At 40.9% G+C, this 27,285-nt stretch overlaps 4 protein-coding genes across 7 annotated transcripts; 1 reads left to right on the top strand and 3 right to left on the bottom strand.

Moving 5' to 3' along the window:
• Positions 1-193: 193 nt before the first annotated feature.
• On the top strand, positions 194-1,937 carry LOC140279816 (tripartite motif-containing protein 16-like). The gene has a single exon (XM_072375012.1). It carries the CDS (start codon positions 194-196, stop codon positions 1,856-1,858), a length of 1,665 nt encoding a protein of 554 aa, XP_072231113.1. The 3' UTR covers positions 1,859-1,937.
• A 1,008-nt stretch (positions 1,938-2,945) lies between these two features.
• cunh5orf24 (chromosome unknown C5orf24 homolog) lies at positions 2,946-10,421 on the bottom strand. 3 transcript variants are annotated; one of them, XM_072375440.1, is made up of 2 exons: positions 9,816-10,421; positions 2,946-7,889 (listed from the first exon to the last, which is right to left on the bottom strand). In XM_072375440.1, the coding sequence occupies exon 2, from the start codon at positions 7,868-7,870 to the stop codon at positions 7,253-7,255; it is 618 nt and encodes a 205-aa protein (XP_072231541.1). In that variant the 5' UTR covers positions 7,871-7,889; positions 9,816-10,421; the 3' UTR covers positions 2,946-7,252. The 3 variants fall into 3 exon arrangements, with proteins under 3 accessions (XP_072231541.1, XP_072231542.1, XP_072231543.1); XM_072375441.1 differs by having other exon boundaries at positions 2,946-7,876; XM_072375442.1 differs by having other exon boundaries at positions 2,946-7,873.
• A 63-nt stretch (positions 10,422-10,484) lies between these two features.
• On the bottom strand, positions 10,485-20,934 carry ddx46 (DEAD (Asp-Glu-Ala-Asp) box polypeptide 46). Of its 2 annotated transcripts, none has more exons than XM_072375436.1 (23): positions 20,792-20,934; positions 20,440-20,604; positions 20,231-20,353; positions 19,890-19,977; positions 19,460-19,628; positions 19,014-19,255; positions 18,639-18,749; positions 18,366-18,531; positions 17,884-18,004; positions 17,546-17,721; positions 17,190-17,311; positions 16,328-16,406; positions 15,299-15,381; positions 14,771-14,935; positions 14,452-14,614; positions 13,806-13,999; positions 13,326-13,463; positions 12,849-12,998; positions 12,489-12,716; positions 12,005-12,223; positions 11,298-11,442; positions 11,002-11,075; positions 10,485-10,880 (listed from the first exon to the last, which is right to left on the bottom strand). In XM_072375436.1, the coding sequence occupies exons 1-23, from the start codon at positions 20,824-20,826 to the stop codon at positions 10,833-10,835; spliced, it is 3,204 nt and encodes a 1,067-aa protein (XP_072231537.1). In that variant the 5' UTR covers positions 20,827-20,934; the 3' UTR covers positions 10,485-10,832. The 2 variants fall into 2 exon arrangements, with proteins under 2 accessions (XP_072231537.1, XP_072231538.1); XM_072375437.1 differs by having other exon boundaries at positions 20,810-20,934.
• A 460-nt stretch (positions 20,935-21,394) lies between these two features.
• On the bottom strand, positions 21,395-26,321 carry camlg (calcium modulating ligand). The gene is made up of 4 exons (XM_072375167.1): positions 26,005-26,321; positions 24,654-25,117; positions 24,419-24,484; positions 21,395-24,011 (listed from the first exon to the last, which is right to left on the bottom strand). Exons 1-4 carry the CDS (start codon positions 26,144-26,146, stop codon positions 23,799-23,801), a joined length of 885 nt encoding a protein of 294 aa, XP_072231268.1. The 5' UTR covers positions 26,147-26,321; the 3' UTR covers positions 21,395-23,798.
• Between the last annotated feature and the right edge of the window lie 964 nt (positions 26,322-27,285).

The following is a 27,285-nucleotide window of genomic DNA, read 5'->3' as shown; positions in this document are numbered from 1 at the left end:
CAGTTGTAACTATTTTAAAAGAGTATCAACTTTATTATCAAGAGAGGTTTAAAACACAGTGGGACAATAAACCACTAATCATCCTGGAATAAACAGTTCTGTCACCACTCCCCTCCGTAAATATGTATCCAGGAAATGTGGAGCTTTTTGTCTGGTAACAGTGAAACTTAACATTCACTCATTCAGAGGAGAAATGGTACAGCAAGTGATTCAGTTGGATCGAGAAAAATTGAGCTGCTCAATCTGTTTAGATCTGCTAAACGATCCGGTCACTATTCCCTGTGGTCACAGCTACTGCATGAGCTGCATTAAAAACTACTGGGATGAAGAGAAGAAATCACACAGCTGCCCTCAGTGCAGGCAAAGCTTCACACCGAGGCCTGTCCTGGTCAAAAACACCATGTTAGCAGAGTTTGTGGATGAACTAAAGAAAGCTGGGGTTCAAGCCGCTTCTTTTGACCAGTCCTATGCTGGACCTGGAGATGTGGCCTGTGATTTCTGTGCTGGGAGGAAGTTGACAGCCATCAAGGCCTGTCTGATGTGTGTGGCCTCTTACTGTGAGCAGCACCTGCAACCTCACTACAACGTAGCTCCATTAAAGAAGCACAAGCTGATCAAAGCCACTTTAAAGCTTCAGGAGAACATCTGCCCTCGCCATGACGAGGTAATGAAGATTTTCTGCCGCAATGATCAGAGGGCTATCTGTTATCTCTGCTCTATGGATGATCACAAAGGCCATGACACAGTCTTAATCGTAACGGAAAGGGCTAAACAGCAGGGAGAGCTTGGTGTGACGCGACAAAAAATCCAAAAGAGGCTCCGGGACAGAGAGACAGATGTGAAAGTACTTCAACAAGAGGTGGAGGCCATCAATTTCTCTGCTGATAAAGCTGTAAGTGAGAGCAAGAAGCTCTTCAAAGATTTGATCAGTCTCATTGAGAAAAGAAGCTATGAAATGAAGCAGAAGATCAGATCCCAGCAGAAAATTGAGGTGAGTCGAGTTATCGAACTTAAGAATAAGGTGCAGCAGAAGATCACTGAGCTGAGGAAGAAAGATAATGAACTTGAGCAGCTCTCGTCAACAGAGGATCATCTCTATTTTCTAAACAACTACCCCACTCTGTCACATCTGAGTGACTCTACAGACTCACCCAGGTCTAAGCAAACTCTTCGATGCTTTGAGGAAGTAGCTGCAGCTGTGTCAGCGGCCAGAGATAAACTGCAGACAACTCTGAGCGAAGAATGCTCAAAAATGTCAGACCCAGTGACCAACATGGATGTTTTATTGCCTCAAGAAGAGCCCAAAACCAGAGATGAATTTTTTAAATATTCTTGTCAAATCACACTGGATCCAAAAACAGCAAACTCACGTATATCACTGACTGATGGAAACAGAAAAGCAACATTAATAAGGGAAGATCAGTTATATACAAGTCACACAGACAGATTTGTTGAGAGGTGGCAGGTCCTGAGTACACAGGGTCTGACTGGACGTTGCTACTGGGAGGTGACATGGAGTGGGAAAGTTGTAGTTGCAGTCACATACAAGGAGATCAGTCGTACTGGGACCAGGGAGGAATGTGGATTTGGACTAAATGATAAATCATGGGCGTTGATATGTTCAACCACTGGATATGAATTCAGCCATAACAAGATTTTCACTCCCATCTCAGGCCCTCTGTCCTCCAGAGTGGGCGTGTATTTGGATCACAAGGCTGGCACTCTGTCTTTCTACAGCATCTCTGAAACCATGACTCTCCTCCACAGAGTCCAGACCAGGTTCACTAAGCCTCTCTATCCTGGATTCTGGATTCCACGTCATGCTGGAGACACTGTTGAGCTGTGTGACTTGAAATAGAAAAGAGGGATTGATCTGTGTTGTTGGGCTCTAGTACAGGATGTGATGCAGTGTGACTGCACTGCAGAGGTCAAACACTGTGAATGCGACTTTCTTTTGTCAGGTCACAGTATGGGGGCTGCACGCTGCACGGCTTCTTGCTGTAAGGCAGTGGTGCCCCCCCACTCGCAACCCTGAGTTGGAATAAGCAGGTGTAGAACATGGATGGACGGATGTCACAGTATTCACATGTAGCCAGACCTATCTTCAGTACTTCAGTGAAAGAGTAGAATGAAAAATAAATTAACATTAATTAATTAATCAATAATATATTATTATTGTTGTTTATTCAAATGTTTATAAAATGTTGTATAAACAAAAATTCAATTGTTAGATCATAGAACTGAATCTGGTAATGTATAAATGTATATTAATCTGGATTTGGTTTGTTGCTTTAGAAACAATCATCTGATCGAATGACTTTACCATATGTGAAAATATAATTCTAGTTGTATCATAAATGATCTACTATATACAGTTAAATATTAACTTAATTGTAATTTACATAGACTACTTTTCTTGTCCTGTGAGCATAAAGGATACACATTCCCTAAAGGTCAAGTAAAGATGCTGGAAATTAACTTGGAATTTAAATATCTGTAAAAATGAAAGATTTTTTGGAAATATTCATTAATAAAATACATAAGCAGTCCAATATCCAACTAACGAACAAGTGATTACAATTATCATCAAGTTATCATCCATAAATGTGTTAATTGTTATTACTTTAGAGTAGAAGATTTTACTTGATATGTCTGTCCTCATCCCTTCACAAATCAGAATATATTAACACCCAAAAATGATACTTTTTTAAGTTATCATTTATTAATTTATTAATATTTAAAAGTACAATATATTGACTATGGCTTAGATATGAATGAGATACGGACAAACATGTATATGTGGCAATATAAACAGGAACAAAAAAACGTTTGGTGTATATACGTACTACTGAAGTGGAGATTTTGAAAAATGTTTTTCATCTCGTGTCTCACACTCAAATGCTCAAAATTCTTTCTTTTAAAGAAGAAGAATTTCAGACGCTCCATCGGAGGATGTTACTTTCAGGTTTATTACACAACTTTTGAACATTCCACAACAATCATGCAAGAATTAAATGGGCAATATACAAAGGTTTACAGGCTTCGCCAATCACACTTCATGAATAACTGGTCTTCACTTCTCAAAGCACAAATGTGAGGTAATGTTGAGCAATGCTGAGGGTGGTGAAGGACAAAAAGGCCAGAGAACATCAACAAAAAAAAAGTATGACTGTGAACTGTGTCAGCATATTTTTAATTTAAAAATACATTGAAGTTTATAGATTATTAATTCTCAAAACTGTTTTTAAAATTTAAAATTTTCTTTAACAATCCCATAATTCATATCTTTTCTGAAAAGTCCCCCTTAGATGTAACACATTGTCCTTCCATTAAGCTGTGTATTTTACAAAATAACTGAAGCTACATTAAGTACGTGTAAAATGTATTGAGTTGAGATTACTTGGGGTAATCTAACTGTTATTATACCACAGCCTTTTTTAATCATTTATACCTAATCTGTTCTAAATAGCGATCCATTGTTTAGTAGAATGTGACACAGGCATTGTGTTGCAAAGTTCTGACTAAATTCCTACATCTCAAACAAGTTTTAGCATTTCATCTCGAGCTTAGCCACGTCTCAAGATGACTATGCCAGGTTGAGGTCAAACTTTCCTACTGTATACGTCTCTCTAAAGAGCTGAAACCTGTTGCTGGGGTTCTCTTTCCATATTTTGATCAACCACTGTACTGGAAGGTGAGCTTACTGCAAGACTCCTACAAGAGTTAGTATTTGATGATATATGTCAGAGAGTCAAAATTACACAACAAATATACGTGTTGTGTGCCACAAGTCTGAAAACCTCAAACAAAATAAAATTTGAAAAAAACTCTTCAGAATCAAGTTCTCTGAATTAGAAAAAAATATACACCTGTATTGCTAAAGAAATTTGACATGAGGGTAGTGACTCAGAGGTCTTGTCGCAGTCTAACTTTCTCAACATTAATGGCCTCAACGTAAATAAAGACTGTTCATCTCATTTTTATTCCATGTATCTATCCATTAATTATTTTTGTTTTAAACAGTTTTAACCAAACCCAAAACCAATGTAAGTTTTAGCTAGCTATGAACTCTGAACAAGCTAGCTGACCTGTTGCATAGCCTCACTGAAGCTGTTGAAAGTAAAACAACTTTTGGCTTGGAAAAAGAGAAGGAGCTTTCCAGGACAAGACTTAATTGAACTAGTTAATCATGTGGAAACACGAGTGACAGCTTCCCAGCCAGAAGTGCTCATAAGATTGCACCACGCTAGTCGAACAGAAGTTGCCTTTAAGGTAGAAATGAAAAGATAAATGGCACTCATAGATGGGGATTCACAGATAAACATCGATTCAGCTGTCCCAGTAAGTCATGAGGATGTGACGAGGAGCCACCTCGCCAACAGCCATCATAAACGCAGTTATTTATGCTTTTTGTACTGTCCTATCAAACTGTCTGCAGTTATAAACCACAACGTAGCTAACAGTGTACCCTGTAAGTGAGTTTATCCAATTAAGATTACAACCAAGCAACTTCATTACCTGCCACAAACTCAAAAAAATCATAAAGAGAGACAACCAATCACCATGTCAGCCACAACCTTGACAAAAAAAAGTATCAGTTAAATATCAAACATGGCTACATAGAATCTTCATATAAAAAGGACTACTTTTAAAGCAGAATAAAAGATGAATATAAAAACAGCTAACATAAGGAAGTTTACATAGATGTCTAAAATGCATTAATGAAACTGGCATGTTTTCATTATTTGAGCATCAGATGCAACTGTTTATGGGTTTTAGTCAAAGTAATAGTAGTATTGTTTATGGAATAGTGCTCTGTGAGTGCTTTTTTCATTTTATAGAGTAACTTTTCTGGTGAGGTTAGTTTGTGAGATGTTGGTGCATTTGTGAGACAAATAGCAAAAATGTCTGTTGTCTGTTCACATTCTTTGGTTAAGTATGGTCCAAAAGATGACAATTTTCAATACGTTTCTTCACGCTACTCAAATCATCAAAAAAAGAGACAAAAAGGCCATTTATGCAAGTTTAAAAAAATTCAACAATAAAAAAAGGTGATAGTATCAAAGTTTCCACAGTAGCCTACAATACATACGACATATTATTGCACCAAATTTAACAATTCTAAATTGTATCTGAGAAGAGCAATTCAAACAAGCCATTTTCCTCTGGATTTTAGTTGCTATATATATTAATAAAAAGAAAAAAACATCAATGTTCAATATGGGAGGTTGTACAAAAAATGAAGCCTGCTAAGTGAGCTAACTTGAATAGGATATATGTGACTATATGTGATCTGTACTGTATTTACAGAGCAAGTGTTTTGAAATAACAAATGATAAACCAATATAACTAATGAATCTCTTCATTTCTAAATTATTTGATATTAGCATTTCACAAAAACACCAGTTTCCCAACGGTTTCAAGTGTTTTACACGATTATGAAAATGTACCTTTAAAATACAAACATATAATAAATAGCAACATTAAAAACCGACATGTATGGAGCGTGCCATTGTTAGAATAAAGAAAATGGATTAAACATACATTATTCTATGGTGAAGAAACTGCAGTCTTGTCAGCGATGATCTGACTTCTTTACAATTTATCATCGAAATGCAAACTGACACATTCATCTTGAATGCCAAAAAAAGATGCTTTCAAAATTATCATGTGTAATACGAAATTTTGTAAAAAAAAAAAAAAAAATCTCATTACACTATTACACTGTAACTGCTCTACCATTTACAGTCAGTGCATTTGCATACACAATTATGACATTAATTAGTTTAATTAGTAACCCCATTTGTATCACTGTTTACAAAACAGCAACCAAAACATAAAGTAGTGCTTTGGGTGACAAACTAAACCAGAATGAGACAATGATCCCTTATAAAAAAAAAAAAGCAATGTAGTCTTTCTAGATTTGTGTATATCTGTCACAAGTTTACATTAGACCACATTTCATTGTAACAGTTGGGACTGTAAAGACAATAACCACAGAATAAAGCGGTAGGACAAGATTGGAACAGAAAGCATGATCACATTTTCAGTCTTACTTATTCTCTTCAGATCTTTTCAGATTTCAAAAGCGTATGTTTCTGGTTTAAGATTTTAGGTCCTCAGCTGTTGCTATATTGGAGGCAAAACTGTACGTGAATGATAAGTAGAAGAAGTGCCTCACAAAATGCATAATTTGGGTATCAGCACTATAACATTCAGCAGTTTGAACAGGCTGACAAAAATCAGAATCAAGAAAACAAATTTGTCATTCCATGAATTTTCTATTGGCCAAAATAAGTGATCTAAGACTTTACTGTCATGGAAATTGGTCCAGTCCCAGGCAGAACCTGCAGGATAAACACTGTTCATCCTAATGTTTGTAGCTTCCCTGTGAAGACGAACACAGTATCCACAGTTTCCAATGAAACAGGGAGAGCACTGGGCATATGCATGTCTGGTTTCAAAAAACAAACATACAAAGGACACCCACATTACAAACAAAGAAAAGAAAAGAAAACAGCCTTACTTCTCACATTCAGTAAGCTGAGTCAGTTATTTTGGTGATATCTGCATGCAAATAATACACAGAGATGTTTCGAGGTGATGTTTAGAGTGAAGACTACCCCATTGCCCAGAGAAGTCACTTTTCTAGTGTTAATCATAGAGATGAGTAAAGCTTTCTCATCTATCCTTTCTTGATCTTTTAAATTCTTTGTTTGAACAGTAAAAGTGAAAATGCAACAATATCAGCTAATTCAGATTGTAAGCTGTAGTGTGATGAACATTAAAAAATACATTCTCTCCTTGTTTTGTGGCAGCGTGGCAGATTTTACATAACTGTGGCCATCAGTCCTCTCAGCAATGTCTTGGCAGCAGTTAAAATGCAAATAATATTTTAAAATGAATGTTTCATTGGTATTAAAATGCTACATGTAACACTAGAAATCAAGCGTCCACTGCAGTTGTTAGATAAAAGCCTCTTGGTCAATGTTTTTGTAACCAAGAAATACAGCAATGTGTAGAGAAACTGTTAACACACTATAGGTCTCCAGAAATAGCACTGAAAAACTAACTGGAATTATATCAGATGGCAGGCACACAAATGACAACAACACGAAGATTTTTTAAAAAAAATCCCCCTCTCAGCCTCACATGACATTGGGAAAAATTACAATCGCCCCTAATATACAGCAGGAAACCTGCCTGTGTCTATTATTCCAGCAGTTAAAGGTGAAGTAGAAACAGTGCATCTTTACTCATTAGCCGTCTTCTCTTTGCAGGGAGGTTCACAGAGGATGTCTTTATGTGGCAGTGGATAGGGGAAAGCTGCTCCACTGCAGGTGCTACTGTAAGCCAGTTTGTTGAGGCGAGATAGGCCTTTAATGCTGCCCGGAGGCCGCCCAGGGCTGACTTTATAACCTGCAGCTCTGGTTGTACCAAGTGGCCTCCCTGGGCTTGTCTTAAACCCAGCGGCTCTGGTGGTGCCTAGGGGTCGCCCGGTGCTGGTTCTGTATCCGGCTAGCTTGGTGGTTCCCAAAGGCCGCCCCCGTCTGCCTGACTTCCCGACACCCTTGCTTTTTTTCTTTGCGTCATCCGGTACTTGCTCGGTACCTTTCATGCTTTTTCCTGGTGAGCGCGGGTCACCCCCGAGAACATCTTGTCTCTGGCACACCATGGGCTTGTGGCTCTGGGTGGGTAAAGCCATAGGAGCCAGTGTCATCTGGAGGGACGTTGGAGGAGGAGGTGGGTAGAACTTGTTGGACTGTGAGGTGCACAGGTCAAAGTGGGAGGTGGGGTGGTGGCCGTCCTCTGCGAGGCATGATGGCCTGCTACTCATGCAGAAGTCACTGCTTGTCACCTGGCGCATCATCTTCTGCTGGGGGTTGGAACTAATGAGTTATCACATAAAGACAGTAAGTTAAGAGTCAGTGATGTTGCCTGAAAAATACAATACTAGGTAAAAAATAAGAATAAGATACATACATAAAAAACAAGAATTAGGATGATACAAAAATGTAGTTCCTATTTTTTTATGTTACAACCGTAGCCTGTAATTCAAATGGATTGATATGAAGCCCCTAAATAAGATCTAGTGCTACTAATAAACTTCCAAAGTCACAAATGATTTAATGTCCACCTATATGAACCTTAAGTAAAGTCCACCTATGTGCAATGTAAGTGTTACATGATTACGGTATATAATACACATACCTGTTCTAAAAGGCCCAAGAATTGTGCACCAAAATCTGACAGACCAGGCAAGGAGGACATTAATCAGAGAGGAAATAACCAGACCAAAGGTAATCCTGAAGGAGCCGGGAAGCTCCACAGAGGAGACTGTTGCATCTATCCAAGTTTTCCATAAAAAAATGTGGGAAACTCCCCAAACATAGGGAAGAAGATCATCTCGTCAAGTGAGACTAAAACTGAACTTTTTGATAATCAAGTGTCTGGTGCAAACTCAACACCTTTCATCACCTCAAAACCACCCCCTGCCCCCACAGTGAAGCATGGCGATGCCGGCATCATGCTGCGGGGATGTTTTCCAGCAGAAGGGACTGGAAAACTGGTCACAACTGAAGGAAAGATGGGTGGTACTAAATACTGAGAAAGTCTTAAGGAAAGCCTGTTTCAGTCTTCCAGAGTTTTCAGAGTGCGACAGACCTGTCCGGTGTGTACCCCACCTCCTGTTCAGTGGCAGCTGGGGGAGAAGCAGGGTATTCCCTGAACCTGTGCAACTCTGAATTGGATTAAGCAGGTGTAGAAAATGGATGGATTCTAATGGAATAATGAAATGCCCCTTTTTTGCAAACAATTAAGAAAGTGAGGCCACTGTCTTCATGTAGAACCAAACAGCACAAGTCTGAAGCCTAAACAATAGTCGACCTATATCCAGTAGCACTAATGGTGCCGTCGCAGATGTGTTACCCGGGACATGTCCACTAACACACCCCCTGATGAAACTTGCTTTCAAACTGAGCACTGATCATGAGCCAAATGGTCCCTGACCATCCTTACCTCTGAAACAGGAAGCTGTTTTTAAACCAATCCTGCTGCTCATCTGTTGCCTGTGAACTTTGGTAGTTGCCAGTTCTTCCCCAACATAAAACTTCGCCCAATCAACATTTTATTTGTTCTCTTTGACTTATTACCCATAAAATGCAGGATTTAAATGACTCGCAAGTTGTTGCATGACGCTTTTAGATATTTTACACAAGAGTGCAGCTTATTTCATGACGGGAGAGAATCATTTTAAAATTTACCTTGAGGACAAGGTAAGTGCTGTAGTAGTGCCTTTGAGCAAGACTTCTCTGTGGAGGAAACAATTAACTCTTTCATTATGATAAACCCCATGACACAGAAATACATTTAACATGTTTATGTCTGTACAGCTTCAGTTTACGGTGCCAGGCGTCCAAAACAGAAAGAAGCTATAAATACTTTAAAAAGCTAAAGGAGTGACTGCTGCAGACGAATCCGTCTTTCTCTCCTGCAGAAGAGACAGGACGGCGAGAGGTGTGGACGTTACTACCACAAACACTATACTGTCGGTAGTAATATCCATTCACAAAAATATGCACATGGATTCCGCATCTTTGAGTCCAGACAACAAAAACGTCCGTTGCCCCGTTAACAGTAATGGCTACATTTAGCTTCGCTCTGGCCCCGAGTAACGGTTTAAACCTTCCGGGGGGTTTAAACCGCGACCGTGCCGCGAAAACTGCGCATTTACTTCATTTAAATGCTAACATTTAAGCGGTGTAATTACTTGTAATACACCCCGACCACCAGCTTTATAACTAAGGTCACTGTACCTCGATTGTTCGCAGATCTGGGAGCAGAAAGGGTTAAGGAGAAAAATGATCTTTCATCCCTCAAAGCGCGAGTCGGTCCATTTTCCCGTTTTTTCGCACCACAGGACGTCGGCTTGCTAGCAGGTAATCACCACATCGAATTGTAGCGGATGGAACGACGATGAGACGCAAGACTGTTCAGTTCAGGAGGCTTTTTATTTCCCAGCTCCAGCGGTTTGGATAAGGAACGCAGCCATTTTCCATTAAAAATTAATAAGACAGGCAGCGCAGTCTGAGCATGCGCAGAACAGTAAACAGAGGTAGTGGGTTTTTTCAGCTTATATTCCTCTTGAACCACTTTCACATGCAAACGATGTTGTCACAGCAAAGTAGAGAAAATTCTCAGTTGACTCAGTCAAACGAAGCTGAAAAGGCTGCTTTGTTTCTCACGCTGTTGTCCTCATGTCGAGCCACACTCCAGTGTTCATGCTTTCCAAACAACACCCCTTAGCCACTGATAAATGATATAGAAACGAAAAGCTGTTGAATAATTGACATTATTAGCCCTTACAAAGCACAGTATCTGAAAAGGTTTGATGAACCCAAAGAGCTGGGCACATCAAGCTTATTTCCTAAGCAAGGTGTTGTTTTGTTTTTTGGGAGGAAAAATAAAAACAGATTTCATCTGTGGGTTTCTTAATGAAGACAATGGTCTTTAATAAATCTAATCAAAACACAACTTTAAAGAAAAATCTGTCTTCTATTTAAAGACATATTACAAATAGCTCATTGGAGAATTCTGCTGGTGTGCTGGACACTGGTGGTATATGACAATTTGTTATTTGTAAGTATTTAAAAAAAAGAAAATCACTGGACAGACAAGTGACGCTCAAAAGAAAAATATAAACTAAACTGGTATAATTGAACAGAACATTATCAAAATATAGATTAAAATGTTTCTCAGCAATGTTGGTGAAACTGTAAAGGTAAAAGGATGGTGACTGATGGCAACTCCTCTGTTGAGCCTTGGTTCGTCCTCTACAACACTTTGTACCGGCCTTTGCTTGTCGGCTGGTAGGAGTTTTGCTATGAAAGGAGAGAAGAAGAAAAAAGATATTTTAAAGATTTGTGCTACAGCCTGTCATGGGTCCTCATTCGTTATACAGTGGTGGGAAAATACTGATATCCAGATGTAGAAGATACTTACTAATCTGATGAGCTCTTCTTTGATTAGCCGGGTAATCTCGGTTTTGGCTTTCTGCACAGCCAGTTCATTTGCACCTAGAAAACAAACATCGACATTCGATATGTGGCTTTATTACACAAAAGAAAACATAGGAGTACAGCAGGAGTGCGCAAACCCTCTCTTTGAGGATTTCAGTCTATTTTTGTCCAGCAGCCACAACCATCAGATGCTGCCATAACAACATATCCAGCATAGCGTGTGGCAGGTGACATGATCGTGCGAGTTCAGACATTTCACATTTTTTCTTTGATACGTACTCTCAATAGCCAGATAGATCTTGCGTTCTCCCTCTTTGGGCTCTTTGCCTGGAGGGAAATAGGTTCCCCTGATGGTGATGGCAGCTTCAGAATATTCACCGATCCTCTGTAAAGCCTCTTTAGAGGTCACCTTCCACCGGGCCGTCTGTTGAGAACAGGAAAGGAATACTGTATGAGAATTTCTTTCCTCACCTCATACTTTTCACTATAAGGTAGAAAAGTAGTCTGAGTGACATGACTAATGTGTAAATTCTGTGAAGAAGGGGTTGTTTAAAGGCTGTGATGCTCAACTGTAATGAAAAAAAGAGGCTTCCAAACATTAATCTCCCTCTTGCAGCCTGTGCATTTCAAATGCTTTTATTCCCAAGTTTTTGTTGTAAGATAATGGATAATTAAACTTTATAACTTCACAGCAAGCTGAAAGACTTCATTTTACTCTGGTTCAAAGTTTCAAGATCCAGTTACAACAAAGGAATCAGGAACAATCAGAGATAAATACTTGATGTAGTATTGCGGAATAGGAGCATTTAATGAAAAGGGCAGACTTTTGCTCTGTAACCGCTGTGACTGATCTAAACTGCCACTACTATTACTCCCCACATCCACTAAAAAAAACCTGGCTGAGGGATCATCAGAAAGTAAAGACCAAGAATAAAACGGGAACCTGATGAATATGTTAGAACTGCCGTTCACTGTGTGATGCTGACCTGAGGGAAGTCGTTGATCTCCAGCTCCTCTTCATATCTCCTGACAGTCTCGGCCTGTTCGGCTGCCTGACGCTCCTCCTCCAGCTTCTCCACAGGTGTGTAGTTCAGCTTCGCATTGATCTTCTCAGCCAGCTGCTCTGCGATGGTCTTGGCTGACACAGAGGGTGTCATGATGGGTCCACCGCGCAGGATGGCGTTAGTGGCCTGCTGCATTACGTCCTGCACACAGAGACAAAGGAAGTTTATGTGCTCAATGAGTGGAATGAATATATCTGAAAAAAAAATACTAAAAGAATGTCAGAAAAAGAAAAAAGACAGGAAATATTAGCTGGAGAATTTGGGCTGTTTTCCTGCCAGTGAAACAAACAAAACCTCCTGGTTTGTTTTTTTTTTGGTTTAAAGACCAAGAACCAGAGGACAGAGACAGAGAGCTGTGTAAAATCAAGTCCCATCATCAACATCACGATGGCACTAGAAGTTGTACCTGAGCCTCAGCCCCCAAGTTCTTCTGAGCGTTGATCTTGAGAGCCAGCCTTTTGGCCATCTCCAGTTTCTGGATGTTTCCAGCAGACGCTGGTGCGACGCCTGGCAGTCCTCCAGGAGTGGCTGCTGTGGCTGTGACAGTTCCGGCTGGACCTGCAGCAGACCCAGGTGCAGACAGATCCTTCACCCTCTTCTTAGAATTAAACATGCTTTCGATTTGCTCCTCAATCTAAGGAAGGAAGGAAATTATGTGATGATCCTGTAAACTGCTACTGCATTAATGTGATGCAGGGCACAACATTCTTATGTTACAAAGTTAATCGAGGAAGAGGTCATTAAGAAACATTAAAAGGTCACTCACATCCAGAGCTCCATCTTCATCATCAGAGTCCTGCAACCCGAGAGCAGCTTTCTGCAGTTTCTTTCTCTCATTAGCCAAAGCATGCTCCGTTTCATCAAACTTGAACCCTTTGCCTGAGAAGCCACTACTGCTCTTAATGGTCTTACCCTCCTGCATGGAAGGAGTGAAAATAAACAGAAAGAGGAAAAAAATAGTAGATTTGATTTTCACTTTGAAAAACAGTAAAAGGCAGTATCACTACTTTACGAGTCTCTTTTCTATCTTTTAAATTAAGCCCATTTACTCTGAGTAATATATGTAATACAGAACATCAAGCCAGCAGCACTAAGTGTAAAAAAGGCTAAACTATGGAGGTAACAAATGAGCCAGAACAGTGTAAAACCCTGGCATCAAAGTTCTTAAGAATCTGGATTTCAGTAATCCAAACAACCAGTGCCACTGTGTGCTGGTAAAATGTTGGCAGCAGCTTTATCTTACCGCTTTCTGTTGGTCTTTAAAGGAGGCCCAAAGCTGTTCCAGTTCTGGAGGGACCGGAGAGCCTGACAGCTCCAAAGCCTTGATGATGTCACCAGCGTAGCGAACCTGATCATCAGTGATGAAGGTGTAGGCGTAGCCCTACAGAAGAAAAAAGATGTAGAGAACATCCACTGTGACTTAAATTCTGTTTCTAGTTATTCTCATAAATAACCACCGAAAACAAAAAAGTCCAATTCAGTTTAGTAAACCCCTTCTACCAAATATATATCGTGCAATGGCAAAAACAACCATGTGTTCTTTTTTATCCTCCTGTCTCAGGCATCATCCCCTCCTTGTCTAAACCTGGAGCCTAAATGACCTACGATGCAAATTAATCGCAGACAGTTCGAAAGGGGTTATGTGATATAATAGTTAACAGCTAGCCTCAAACAGATGAGAATGGAGACCAGATTTTGATGCGTAAAATGGAAAGCGACTGACCTTGTTGCCAGCTCTGCCTGTGCGTCCTGCTCTGTGGACGTAGTCCTCATAGTGGTTGGGACAGTTGTAGTTGACCACCAGGATCAGCTGTTTGACGTCCAGGCCTCTGGCTGCCACAGAGGTGGCCACCATCAGACGACATACTCCCGTCTTGAAATCGTTGATGATGCTGTCTCTGTCGTACTGATCAATTCCTAAAGAGAACAACAAAAAAACTATGTCTCAAAAGATGACATATGGGGGATTGCTACTTACTACCTGATGTAAGTGGTTCCAGATGTTTCATGGTGGAACGCTGAAATCATCCAATAAGTCTTAACGGACTCATTTTCATATCATTCTTGATCAAAGGCCAGTGACTTCAAATCCTTATTTCCAACATCCGAGGTGACGTTTGATTTTGTCAGTGGTTTAAAAAAAGAAACAAACAAAAAAAAAAAAAAACCGACAGCCATTCCCTCAAAAACAGATCTCATGTTGATCTCATTTGCAACACTGGATTTTTTCCTCATATTTAAGCACTACAGTATCTGGGTCAAGGCATTCCTTAATGCATGCACCAAATTCCTGCGAACTGCAGAAAACTAACGCCCAGAAAATTCCCAACTACGAACAAGTGTGTCACGAATCAAGCTGTGGTTCGTACCTCCGTGTAAAGACAGGCAGGGATATGAGGCTTTCATCAGGTCTTTAAGGAGTCCGTCTGCGTGCTCCTGTTTGTCCACAAAAATGATGACAGAACCTTTCTCCTGGTAGTGACCCAAAATCTCCAGCAGCTTCAAGAATTTCTTGTCCTCGTCGATCACCAACTGCAGGAAAAAAAGAAAGCAAAAAAAAGGAAGGAAAAAATAAGGGTCTGATTTTACCGGGTGGAAAAAAGGACGATCTCAAACAGAATACATCTAAACTAGAACACTGGTAAATTAGAAGTGGAGCTGATCTAAGTGGACATAAAAAGCCTTTACCACGTGTTGCTCCACGTCTGAGCAGACGACGCTGCGGCCTCCCACCTGCACCTCGATGGGTTTTGAAAGGATCCTGCGAGCCAGCGCCTCCATGGCTCTGGGGAAGGTGGCTGAGAACATGACCGTCTGACGGTCTGGACGAATATTATCCACAATGCGCATCACCTAGTGGGAGAAACGGACTATGTGAAAGTGCAACAGACAGTTGAATTTTCATTTGTTTTTCACCCTGTTCCTCTACGCTTTATTGGATAAAAAATTCAAAGCTTTAAAACCGGTAGTGCCCCAAGATTATTTTCCTCCTCATTTGTGCCCGTGTTCAGTATTTGAATCATATGTTTGCAAGAAGGCCTGGATAGTGTAGTTGTAAGATTGCCACCTTTTATGTGGGGGACCTGTGTTCAAATCCCCTGCATGAAAGGTACTACCTCCAGTAGAGGTCCTAAGGCAAGACCCCCTTAAAGCGAAAGTGAAAAAGAAGAAGAAACACAGAACAGTTCCTGCTTCCACAGTTTCATGTGCACCCACCTGGGGCTCGAAGCCCATGTCAAACATCCTGTCTGCTTCATCCAAAACCACATATGTAACCCTGCGCAGGTTGGTCACCCGGCCTACACACCAAGGAAGGAGAGGACGAGAAAAATCAGTCAACTGTGAGAGGAGTCGGGCTCTAACAAGCAGTCTGCCTTCTTCAAAAAAAACATTAAACTAATCTGGCAAACACAGAAAACCTTTTTTCAGGATACAACTACTTAAAGGTACTTAACAACGTCTTCTTATTATAGAACAATTTTCTTAGGGCCGGGGTTTTATGTTATTGCCATTTCAGACAGTTTATTTCTTTGCTTGTCTCTGGTCTTGCGTACCATCTCAGGGGCACGAGGGACCTGTAAAACTCAGAAAACAGCCTCAAGATACATTAAGAGATGGAGCCCCATCAAGCATTATCTGATCGAGCGCCTTTTCACCTACAAGGGAAACATATTACAGATTACCCCGCATGTGTGGAAACAACGGAAAAAAACAACAACCTTCATTCATAAAAGCCTCTCAGGAAAGTACCAGCAAATGTAACAGTTACTTTCTCAACACATTTCTAGTTTTTATTCACATTTGTGTGCAAAGGTTGACCGTTATACAAACACAAGAGCTCCATCTTAAAAAGAAATGAGTGAGGCAAAGTATTACAGGTATGTGATGTGTGAAAAGAGATTAAATTGGACTTCTGAAACATTTAAAACAAGCAGCAATGTAGACTCCTGGGTGAGCATTAAAGCTTCTCTTATTAAACAATACAAATCACAGAACCTAACCTTCCAACATCCCTGGTATGATACTTATCAAGCAGTATGACTGTTCTCAGCTGGGAGATTAAGGAACCATGGAGGCAGCACCAGGTCCACCTACCTGTACTTGCCCTGATCTTCAGGAAACACACCACTGTCTTGTAGATATGACTGATCCCAAAAGCAGTCAAATAATGTCAACAGTTTAGTAAATGGTACTTGTTACTAGGATCATTACACACATTGTCACAGGGTGGTGGGATAAACTCACCGCTGTTGGCCCCCAGCATGTCGATCATTCGTCCTGGAGTGCAGACGATGATCTCAGCTCCTCTCTTCAGTTCGGCAATCTACAATCCAGGATTAATGAAAAGATTTTAAACAATCATGATCATCACTTATCATAATTTCAATCTGCACTCTAACTTAACTTTCTAATTAATTAAATAATCCTTCCGTTTCAGATGCATCAGACAGTTTGTGTTGCTGGGGCATTCAGATCAGCATTCAGTACCACTGAACCGATATGCACACACACATTTATGTTCCATTGCTGGACTTTTTGAGGGAACTGTACCATACAGAAGCTCTACACTTAAAGTGCAGGCGCTCCATTGTAACAGCTGATAATGAATACAGTGCAGGAAGGACAGGAAACACGCAGGAGTGGATTTACCGGCAGCCTATTGTTGGATGTTTCAGTGTGTACAGAAAGACATAAATGAGTTTCATCCGTTCAAGTCCGTTTGCACAAAAAAAGAGTGAATTTAGTCACATACGCATTTGTTTAAAAAGCTTGAAACATAGCAGATCAGCAGGTTTTAAGTGTCATGTTAGTCTTTATTTTAAGATTTTAAGTTATTATCATTGCATCAACAAGTCTGTTGTGCATAGCAGAATTAGTACAACCTCAGTCAATAAATAATTCAAAAGGTTTGGGGAAATTTTATGGATAAAAGAAGGCCATGGCATAAAAGACAGTCTGAGATGAAGAATAATAACTTTATGACAAAATTCATCAGCACTGCACGCAGAATGTAATGAATAGATTCGTGAACAACCAGATAACTGTGAGGTGATACAAACCCCCTGGAAATAAAAGGCTCGGGCAGCATCAATGGGAGTGTTTTTACCTGTTCGCTGATGCCTGTGCCTCCATAAACACACACCACCCTGAGTCCCAGCGGTTTGGAGAACTTCTTGCACTCCTTTGTGATCTGCAGAGCCAGTTCCCTGGTCGGGGTCATGATTACAGCTGTTTCAGAGAGAAAAAAAACACAATACGTATTCCATCTGTTGTCATTCTTAGCCCAACATTTATGTAGTCTGATACAGTGGACTTATGATAGCTTATACTGGGGAGGCATTAAATGCCAGTGAGCTGTTATCACTATACAGAGAAAATCATTTCATCAACCTTTGAGTCATGTACTGAGAGGTTTCATCCTTCATTCTTGCTACAGGAAGTATAAACTTATCTGATCCTTACAGATGGGTCCCTCCGACTCCTCCAGTGGCCTTTGATCCATGATGTGTCGGAACATGGGCAGCAGGAAAGCTATAGTTTTCCCGCTGCCAGTCTTAGCGATCCCAATGAGGTCCCGGCCCGACATGATGGCAGGGATGGCCTGAGCCTGGATAGGCGTGGGCTTCTCATAGCCATGCCTGGTTACATTTAAAAAAGATTAAAAAATAAGGCTTACACCTATATTATCTTTTCATAAGTCACACTGTTTTCATTGCAAGGCATGGACATTGATACTTACAACACTGCACCCTAATAGTTGCCTAATCTGTCACAAAAATAGTGGTTATCTGTAAACTCACTTCTTCAGGGCGTTGAGGATCTTCATCGACACCCCACACTGCACCCAGGTCTTGATGGGTTTGGGGCACCCCTTTCCTTTGACGGTAATACCTTCCAGTTCCAGCCTGTACGCGTTCACCTCTGTATTTTTGTTTGTTAAAAAAAGAAAAAAAGACCAGTCCAACAGACATGTGTTAGATTTGCATCTGATGGAAGAATATTCAGAATAGAACAATGCTGCTAATCATTTGAATGTTGAAGACTAAACGGATTAATAACCGGAAACAAGCGTAATTAATAATAAGCATGATATCAATAAATAATAATGAATTAATAATTAAGATTAAACCAGCAGAAACATCACCGTAAATGCAAAAATTCTTAATAAGTAATCAATTTAACAAAATAATTTCAAATACCTGTATATTGTATTCATTTATATAATGCATTAGTATGTATAGATAGATGCTGTTTTAGTACAAAAACAGTTCTGTTCACTGACCCTCTGTTGTCATCTTGGCCAGCTCAGGCACTTCCACATAAAAGTTCTTGCGGTACGACTCATACTGGATCTTCCCGTGGTCAACGGGCTCCAGGATCTTCCTCTGTTTGGTCTGGAAGCCCGTCAGAGCTGTCTGCAGGTCCACCTCCTCCTCCTCTGATGAGTACTGCCAAATATCACCAGCACAGTGAGTAAGAGATTTTCATTCACATACGTTTTTCATGTAGCTTGCGAGCAAAGAGAGAAGAAAACTATTAACCCTCCCAGACACACCTCCATAGCATCCTGGTCATTTTCCATCAGTTCGCCCTTCTTCTTGTGTGTGTGGGGTCCTTTTTTGGTTTTAACAACTGTCACCACTTTGGTTACTGTCATCGCTCCTTTCTGTGGATGAGAAAACATGCGTATCATTGAGCAGCAGAGGATGAACCACACACAAAGATTACATCTGGTTCAACATAAACAGATAAAACAGATGATGAGAACTGATGGGAGACAATGAAAAGCACATAAGGAAAAAATACTGACAATGAGCAGTGTCCAGTCTTTTCACAAACTAAACAGGAACGTTTTTATAGCAAAGGCTAGGTTTTAAATGATTAAGACTTCTACTTTTAAAGTGACGCAGGGTGTTGTTTTTATTCTCACCTTATCATTTCCTTTCATGGCTCCTATGTTGAACTTCTTCACCTCCTGTTTGACCTCCTCCATGTAGGCGTCCAGAGGATCCACTTCATCCTCCTCTGCCTGCTGCTCCATGGGAGTCTCTGTCTCCTTCTCGCCCTCCTCTTTCTGCTCCTCCTTTATATCCTTCGCTGTGCCCTCCCCCTTCACATCCCCATCTTCGTCATCGTCTACCTCCATCACAGCTGAACCCTCCTCATCATCATCTGAAATGAAGAGTTGGTAAGAGCTGGTTTTAAAAAAGAGACTCAATTATTAATTTTAAAGCAAACTAAGGAAGAGATCTTGTGATCGGAAATAATTGAAAACTTTTCAAGTGGCAATTAAAGTAATTTTGCAGAGGAAGATATCCTAGCTGATTTTCGGGAATTTCCTTTTTCATATAGAGACATTCCTGTTAGCTTCCTCACCATCATCATCCTCAAGGCTCCATTTCTTGCCCTGCTTCATCTCCTCCAGCTCTTTCTTGATCTCTCCAATGTTTTCGATAGCCTTCTTCCTCTGCTCCTCTCTCCACTTCTCCACCCGCTCCTTCCTCTTCCTCATCTCCTCCTCCAGTTTGTTCTGGTCAAAGTCTTGCTGCAGAGAAACAAACCAAAAAACAAGAGATATTAATTCATTCTCTACACCCACATTATCCCATTTAGGGTCGTGGGAGGAGGATAGAACCTATTGCAGTTACCACTGGTGAAAAGGTGGGTTACATCCTGGGCAGGCTGTCAGTCAGTCTCAAGGCTAAATAAGAGATATTCTCCTTCTAATATCAGCAGGCAATTCTAAGTCTGTTGCCATGGCAAATAAAATATGACGTGAAAATTCGTGAAAATCCATGGAACTTACATCTTCAACCTTCTCATCTTCTTTCTCCTCTTTAACCTTTTTCTTGTCAGATACGGGGTCGAGGTTGTCTTTCTCTTTGCTCTTTGCCCTGCAAGTAAGATAATGAAAAGAGTTACTGAGAAACTCCGACCTGTCCAATGTTCACATCATCTGATCACACAAGACAGGGTGACTTTTTGTCAAGCTGTTTCAACTTGAACAATAACTAAGAACTTTAAATTGATCACCCTGTACTTCTGAAAGTTAGCTCCAAAATGCTCGTTTAGTTGTGTAACTACATGAAATGACGGAGGGTTTTTGGTAACCAACGGCGGCAGGTACATTATGAGAGAAATACTAACTTCTCATCAGTTTTCTTGCTCTTTCCAGGACTGCCTGATCGGGACCTGCGGGCTCGGCTCCTGCTGCCCGATCTCTTCCTCTCACGGCTCCTGGATCTCCTCCTCTCTCTGCTCCTAGAGCGCCTGAACGACAAAAAACGACAACTGTAAAGGTAAATAAAAGGGACATGGGAAGGCTATTATAGTATAACTTTGCTTTTAGTACATACCTAGCTCGTTTTCTGTCTCTGGATCGGGACCTCCGGCGGTCCCGGCTCCGCGACCTGTCTCTCCTGTTTCGGTCTCGGTCGTCTTTCTTGGAGCGTTTGTCCGGGGAACGACTGTTTGATCGGCTGCCTGACCGCCCCCGAGAAGCCGAGCGTTTCCTATAATGTCTGCATCAAGTAGATAAAAACAGTAACGTTAACCGTCAGTGGAAATCTCTTCTTCAAATCATACGCCGCAACTGCACTGTAAGGAAACGTGCGACGGCATCATCTTTAGCTAACATGCTAATGTTAGCCAAACAGATTAAATTAGTTCTAATGAATTGTATGAGTGATAAAAAAAATGACCATTGACCTTTTCAGTTGGACATACCTCGACTCACGACCCATTCCGACCCTACGAGGTTTGGTCACGTAAAAGTTAAATTTATTTTGCAGAAAGTAAATAATTTCAAGCGTTGAAGGGTTGTTTGTGTCTTTCAATCTGCACGTCACAAAACTGCGACGGATTAAGCTTCAAACTGGTAGTACGAACAGCACAGTGCGCCGCCCTGCGGTGGGAGGCCAGAAGGGCAAGTAAAAAATATTCTTATGCGTAATGGTGCTACATACAGTATATTTACCTACAAGCACAGATGTTGTCTTTGAATTTATGTTTTCATCTCATCTCTATTTAAAAGAAAGTTAAGTCAACCGAAATCATTTACATTTTCAACAATGTTTTGGCTACCATTTCTTCATGTATCCAATTTTGAAAATCATGAAATTCATGAAAATCAACTTTTCCTCCTCTGATGATAATCCCATTCTGAAATTTTTTTTTTTAAAAAGCCTAAAGCTTGTGTTGAAGTACAACCTAAAAATGGTGGTTGAATATCATGGGATGTGTAGCTCCATCTTTGTAAAATAAACCATGAAATGAGGAGAAGTCAAGGAAATGAGAAGAGAGTACGTCACACGAGGCATTTTATTTGGTATGAACTGATTATGGAGCAGAGACAGTTTACATCAGGTCAACATCATCGTTGCGATACTGTAAGAGAGTCGTTAAAAAGCTCTTCTGTAAATTCATTTATCAAATAAAGAAAACAAATCAAGTAAACCTGACAAGTTGTAGGATGAATCGCACCGATTCATTTACAAAGAAATAAACATGTACATTCATAAATTAATTCAGATGAAAAGCGAGGAGGTGACAGCAGGGAGGAAGAGAGCATAGTGAATACAAAGTCTGCGTGAATGAGGTTCGAACAAAGCAAAGCAGGTCACATTACATCACATCTTATACTGCGTCACACAAAACTATACAGTCCAGTACAAACCAGGAACATTCGCAGGCGCTTAGAATAATACCTTCATACGGGATTAAATGCTTCCTCTGACTTGTTCGTAGAGTAGGTGGAGCCTGGATGATAAAGTATTGCTGCCTGTTCCCATATTCATTTCCTTTAAGCCTCCACAGAGTCAAATCTCTGAGATTATCACAGTTTTGACAGAAAAAAAGAACCAATTCATCGATGAGAATAAAACCAGAAATAAAACACTTGAAAGTGAACATCTTTTAAAAAGGCCCCGAAGCTCTGCTGTAATATTTTCACACTTTTATGAGACAGCAAACTTCTTTTGACCTCCATCAGGGTTTCCATTCGTGACACAACTGTAAAGTCCTCATCATCTCTTTTCCAACAGCACAGAAAAGGTTCTGTTATGGTTTAGCATTTCACTCAAAATCAGTTTGTTCAGAACCTGAAAAGTTTATAAAGTCCAAGCACAGAGGTGCAGACATCAGAATCTATCATCTTAATATACTCTGAATATTCAATCAGTTCTGTTCAGGAATATTGGAACCACGAGCTCAACTGTTTTGAGGGCAGCCACCGTAATCAACGATGCTTCATCAACAGGAGGTCATGAACTTCCTCCTCTTTCCAACCTGATGTTTGCACACGATGGTTCTTTTTCCAGCTGGAAACCAACGTGTCAGCTTCCGAACCAAATCGGTTTTCAATCTAAATTCTGAGAACCGTTTGAAATTAGGTTCGAGGACCACAAAAGAAGCTTTTCTGTGTCAGTGGAAAAAAAAAAAGAAAAGAAAAGCTGATGATGTTTCTGCTGAGTTCAGCTCGAGAGGCTTCAAACCTTCTATGTAGGTTAATGCAAGGACATTTTTTCATTTTTCAACTATCCACTTAAATTCTGAGCAAAAAGCTTTAACCTAAATAGTCATTGTTGTCCTAAAGTTCCAATACATGACCACAGTAAACTACTAGAAAAGCAGAATCTCAGTTTAAAACAATTGTAACAAAAACTAAAAGTGTAAACTAACTAACTGAAGGGACTTCAAGCAGGTCACGATCTCAGGAATCAACATAAGAAACGGTCATGTGCTGCTGTGTTTATTTAAGTGAAAGTGGCCCTGATAAGCCAATAACAAGCTGTCTAAACCATTACAGTGTCGTACAGAGCTCCAAACCGCTCCAGCAGTTTTCATCTTTCTGTCTGCAGACATCTGCTGAGGAGCCAGTTTTGTGTCATCGGCGCATATGTCAGCCTGCCCTGTGTTTGCATCATCGTCAGGAGCTGATCAGGAAGCAGAATGACTCAAAGCTGAGCTTCAAATGAACATCAACCGAGCAGAGGAGCAAATCCTGTTACTCAAATCAAGACTATTCCATTCGTTTAGAATAAAATATATTTGTCGGGTTTTTTTTCAGCTACAGTCAACTGCTCTGACTGACATCATATCAGACACGGAGCCAGTTTGCAAACTGTTAAGCAAACGTTCCAAAACTTTGAACAATTTATTACATTTTTAATTGGAGTTTTAAAGAATAACTCAACGGCTACAGAGGGCCTTGCTTGGTCTGAGAAATATTTCTTTCTTTCTGAGTTCTCACACTTAACTTGGTTTTATCAGTTCATGTGATGTAGCGCACGGTCGTCATGTACAGCAGCAGATGTCCGTTTCCCAGATGTTTCACAGACCTTAAACAGACTCCAATGTGTCTCTTTCTGACTTTGTGGCAGTCCAGTGTGAGGTCAGATTAGTGTTGACATATTGTTGTGTACTCCTGTTTATGTTCAAAACTTTACGAATAAATATCGATAAGAGCAATGACGGTACATTCCTCACACACACACACACACACACACACACACACACACTGTCCCTCTGTAAAAACAACCTGCAGGTCTGTAACAAGCTCTGGACTCTGCGGTCACCTGCAGCTTGCAGCCTGCAGACCCAGGTGGTGAGCGGCCCTGATCAGAAGGCAGCAGGCGATTCACTTCAAGACTGTCGACAACAAAGAAGCTCCAGAGGGCGACAAAGGGAGGGAAGGAAAACAAGAGGCAGGGCAAGGTTACTGAGGTCCTCCCTGTCCGTCAGGAGCATCCGAGCCAGTGAGCAACAAGATCTCATGAGAGAGGATGAAGGTGAAAAAGTAGACGCAGAGATCCGAGAAGACATCCCCCATCCTCCTGTAGGTCTCCATGGAGCGGTTGATGACCTCAGCAGGGATGCCAGACAGCAGCAGGGCAGCAGTCAGCACGGTGGTCCCGGTCTTCTTCTCTACCTGCAAGAACAGCAGTACACAGGGTCCATTACATGTAGCCGTTTCTCATCATCTAATTATCGGTTGATCGATCGTAAAAAAATACTAATGACAGACAGGACGCACAAAACAAACAACAGCAAACACGTCAAAAAGCCCAATGGATTATTTTAAAGTCATGGTGCTGGGTCAGGGGGTCACACCCAAAGGACCCCAAAGCTGTCACTATCTGAAATACTGAGAAACACAACCACAAAGCATTAAAAAATAAAAGATTATGCAGGTTGCTGCTTTACATTTTCTGTACAAACACCTAAAAAGTAGCCGTTTGTGTGGACCACCGCACTGCTTCCCACTTTATACTGTGTACAAGCAAATAAACACTATGTACAAACTGAAAAAAAAAGAAAAATAGAGAGGAAACTCACCTTTGGAAAGTATTTGGACAATCCCATGTAGGCCAGTTCAAGAGTCAGAAATGGAGCAAATATTGACTAGAATGAAAGAGTCAATGAAAGGAGACACATCAGCACGACTTACAGCATCAAAACACAAACTCTTAATCTGTTCCGAATACTTTCTTTCTGCATCTCAGGTCATGTAATCTATCCATGCACCCAAACAAGTGTCTGCAATCTCATTTTTTACAGCAGGTGGACCCACCAGATACTTGCAGACAAAAACCCTGACGAACACAGCGAGGAGGAAGCTGCCGACGAGCCTGAAGGCCGTGAAGGGATCAAACTCCTCTGAGTCGGGCCCTCCGTCCTGAGCTGGCTTCTCATTGGCCAGCTGACTTCGAAGTTTCATGGCGTCATCAAAGCGAGACAGGTACTTTTGGAGGCCTCGACGTGGGGAGCCGCTGAGGTCGTCCGATGTACCCCGCTCCCCCTTCGGCCTTTGTCGGAGACCTCCAATGTCGTCTTCCAGGGACACTCCGGGTGGCTCGCTGGTGTCTGGCAGGGGGGAGCCCCTTCTTTCTGGGGTGGCAGTGCGGGAGTGGCTGCCGTGTCCCGAAGCCTCCGGCAGGAAGGGAGATGATCTCTGCGAAGTTGAGGACAAGGACCACGGCTCTGTCCTGTCGAGATCAAGGTGAAAGCGGGGTTCTGTTGGACGCCGGGAGGCTCCTGCACAGTGGAAGATAACATCAGTGAAATCCTATTCAACTACATTCAGCCTGAACATATCCTATAGATGGGAATGATTAAAACTGAAATACAATCAACTGAGGATGTCAACACTGTAGGACAGGGATGTCCAAAGTCGGTCCTCGAGGGCCGCTTTCCTGCAGGTTTTAGATGTTTCCCTGCTTCCACACACCTGATTCAGATGAAATGGATCTCTTCAAAAGAGTGTTAAGTTCTACACAAGCCTGCTAATGATGCATTGCTCTGAATCAGGTGTGTTAGAGCAGGGAAACATCTGAAAACTGCAGGACATTTGGAAGAAATAAGGACATCCCTGCTGTAGGACAAAAGGTGAAAGTTAGGTTGAGAGTCAGTGGTCTTCTCTCCCGCTGCAGGTTCCTGTGGTTCAAACATTTAGAGGCATGGGGCAAAGGATGCATTAATCAGTTAATTATTTGGTTTAAAAAAGGCCAAAAAAAAAAAAAGAGAAAATGGAACACAGAGATACAGAGGATGAGTCAGCTCATGATCGGCATTGCTGAGACTTTTGTAGGAGCTACGATGTTTACATGCATCTTATGTGTTCTTTTCTTGAGTGACTCGGATCATCTGCTCCAATAGAGCCTTTTGTCTGTAGTCTGGACATTTACATTCGACTATGCAGCAACCGGTCTGAATGCCAAACGAGGAGGTATGACACTTTCCTAATTCTGTTAACCCTCTTATTCATTTCTATTTCTTTTTAATACTGACCACTGTAACACTGGATCGCTCTTCCAGATTGTGGGAGCATGTCAAACAGCGGCACTGGGCGAGGCAACGCGGTTCAACACGAAAGCGCCACCCGGCAGCAAAACGATGTACCTTGCATCAGTGATCACGCCTACCGTTATTTTCAGGGTCGTTTTTGGAGTAGCCCACTATTCTGTTCATCCTGTCCTCTGAATTCATGAGCAGTTTTCTCCTCCGCATCTCTGCTCTCCGCTGCGCCGCCGACACCGAGCCCGTCCTCTCCTCGCTGGACTCCATGTTTATGAGTTCAGTGAAATAACGTTGGCTGAAAGATGGAACCACAGCACATAAACTCTGCGACTCAACAGCTCACTGTGGACGACACAAAGGCCTCAGGGTGCTGAATTAGACGCTAAACATGACGGAATGGCGTGAGCGCTGTCTGATTATAGGACGCGCAGTGATGACGTTTCCTTCGAGAATGACAAAGTGCTTTAGCGGGATTTTTAGCCCTGAACGCTGCCTCACAGGAAGCTAATCTGTTTGACGAGGTTCTGGTTCCACTGAAATATCTTCTTAAAATCCATAAGCCTTTTTACAACACACAATCTATTCAAAAGGAAGAGACACTTGCCATAACAAGAGCTGAAACTAATGTCTTTAGATTAATCAACTAAGTACATATTAATTACATGAATTTTCCCCCAAATATTCAGTTTACTAAATTTGTAGGTGACAAACTTTTCTCCTCCTTTGTGTAATTTATATTGACTATTAGCAGTTTCAGTTCAACCCATACTCTTAATATGTCAAATAAAATGCTACACTGCTAACAAAAACTGGAGTTAAGACTTTTATGCACACAATTTCACAACTGATGTGCATAAAGTTCTGTTTTTATTAGTATTTCCATTAATATTAACATGAGTTGTGCAGTAGTAATAAAGCGTTTTCCCTACAGGAATCAATAGTGTTCTAATTGCGTTACTATTTAAGGATTCTCACTGAGTTGATTTACGAAGTTTCATTTGAAAAAAAATAAAAAAAATTAACAGTTTACATTGGGGTTCATAAGAATGAAATGCCGTTGTAAATGAATGGACTCTGGCAAAAAAAAAAAAAACACTGAAAATATGGAATTGTCACTCTTAGATATACTAAAAAAAATGAATGAAAGGAAGAAAGATGTTGTGTTTAATGGAAATTTACAGATCAGGTACCAGGAAAAAAACTGATCAAGTCACTTGTAAACTGCAGTCACTGTAAATTGTATTTCTAAAACAATCACCTGTACAAGTTTGAATATTCAAATGTGTCTGCAGTTAAAAGTAAGTGCTTGCAGACATTAATGAGCAGTTTCTCCTGACTGATCGACAGGAAACGAGAGCTGTCAGTGGCCACAGTAACAGGGATTATAACACTCCTTTCAGAAGGTA

Source organism: Leuresthes tenuis, unplaced genomic scaffold (assembly GCF_036924035.1).
Source record: "Leuresthes tenuis unplaced genomic scaffold, fLeuTen1.0.hap1 SCAF_21, whole genome shotgun sequence".
Taxonomy (NCBI): Eukaryota; Metazoa; Chordata; class Actinopteri; order Atheriniformes; family Atherinopsidae; genus Leuresthes; species Leuresthes tenuis.
The sequence above is the reverse complement of the archived record's forward strand: the minus strand, read 5'-3'. Positions and strand labels throughout refer to the sequence as shown.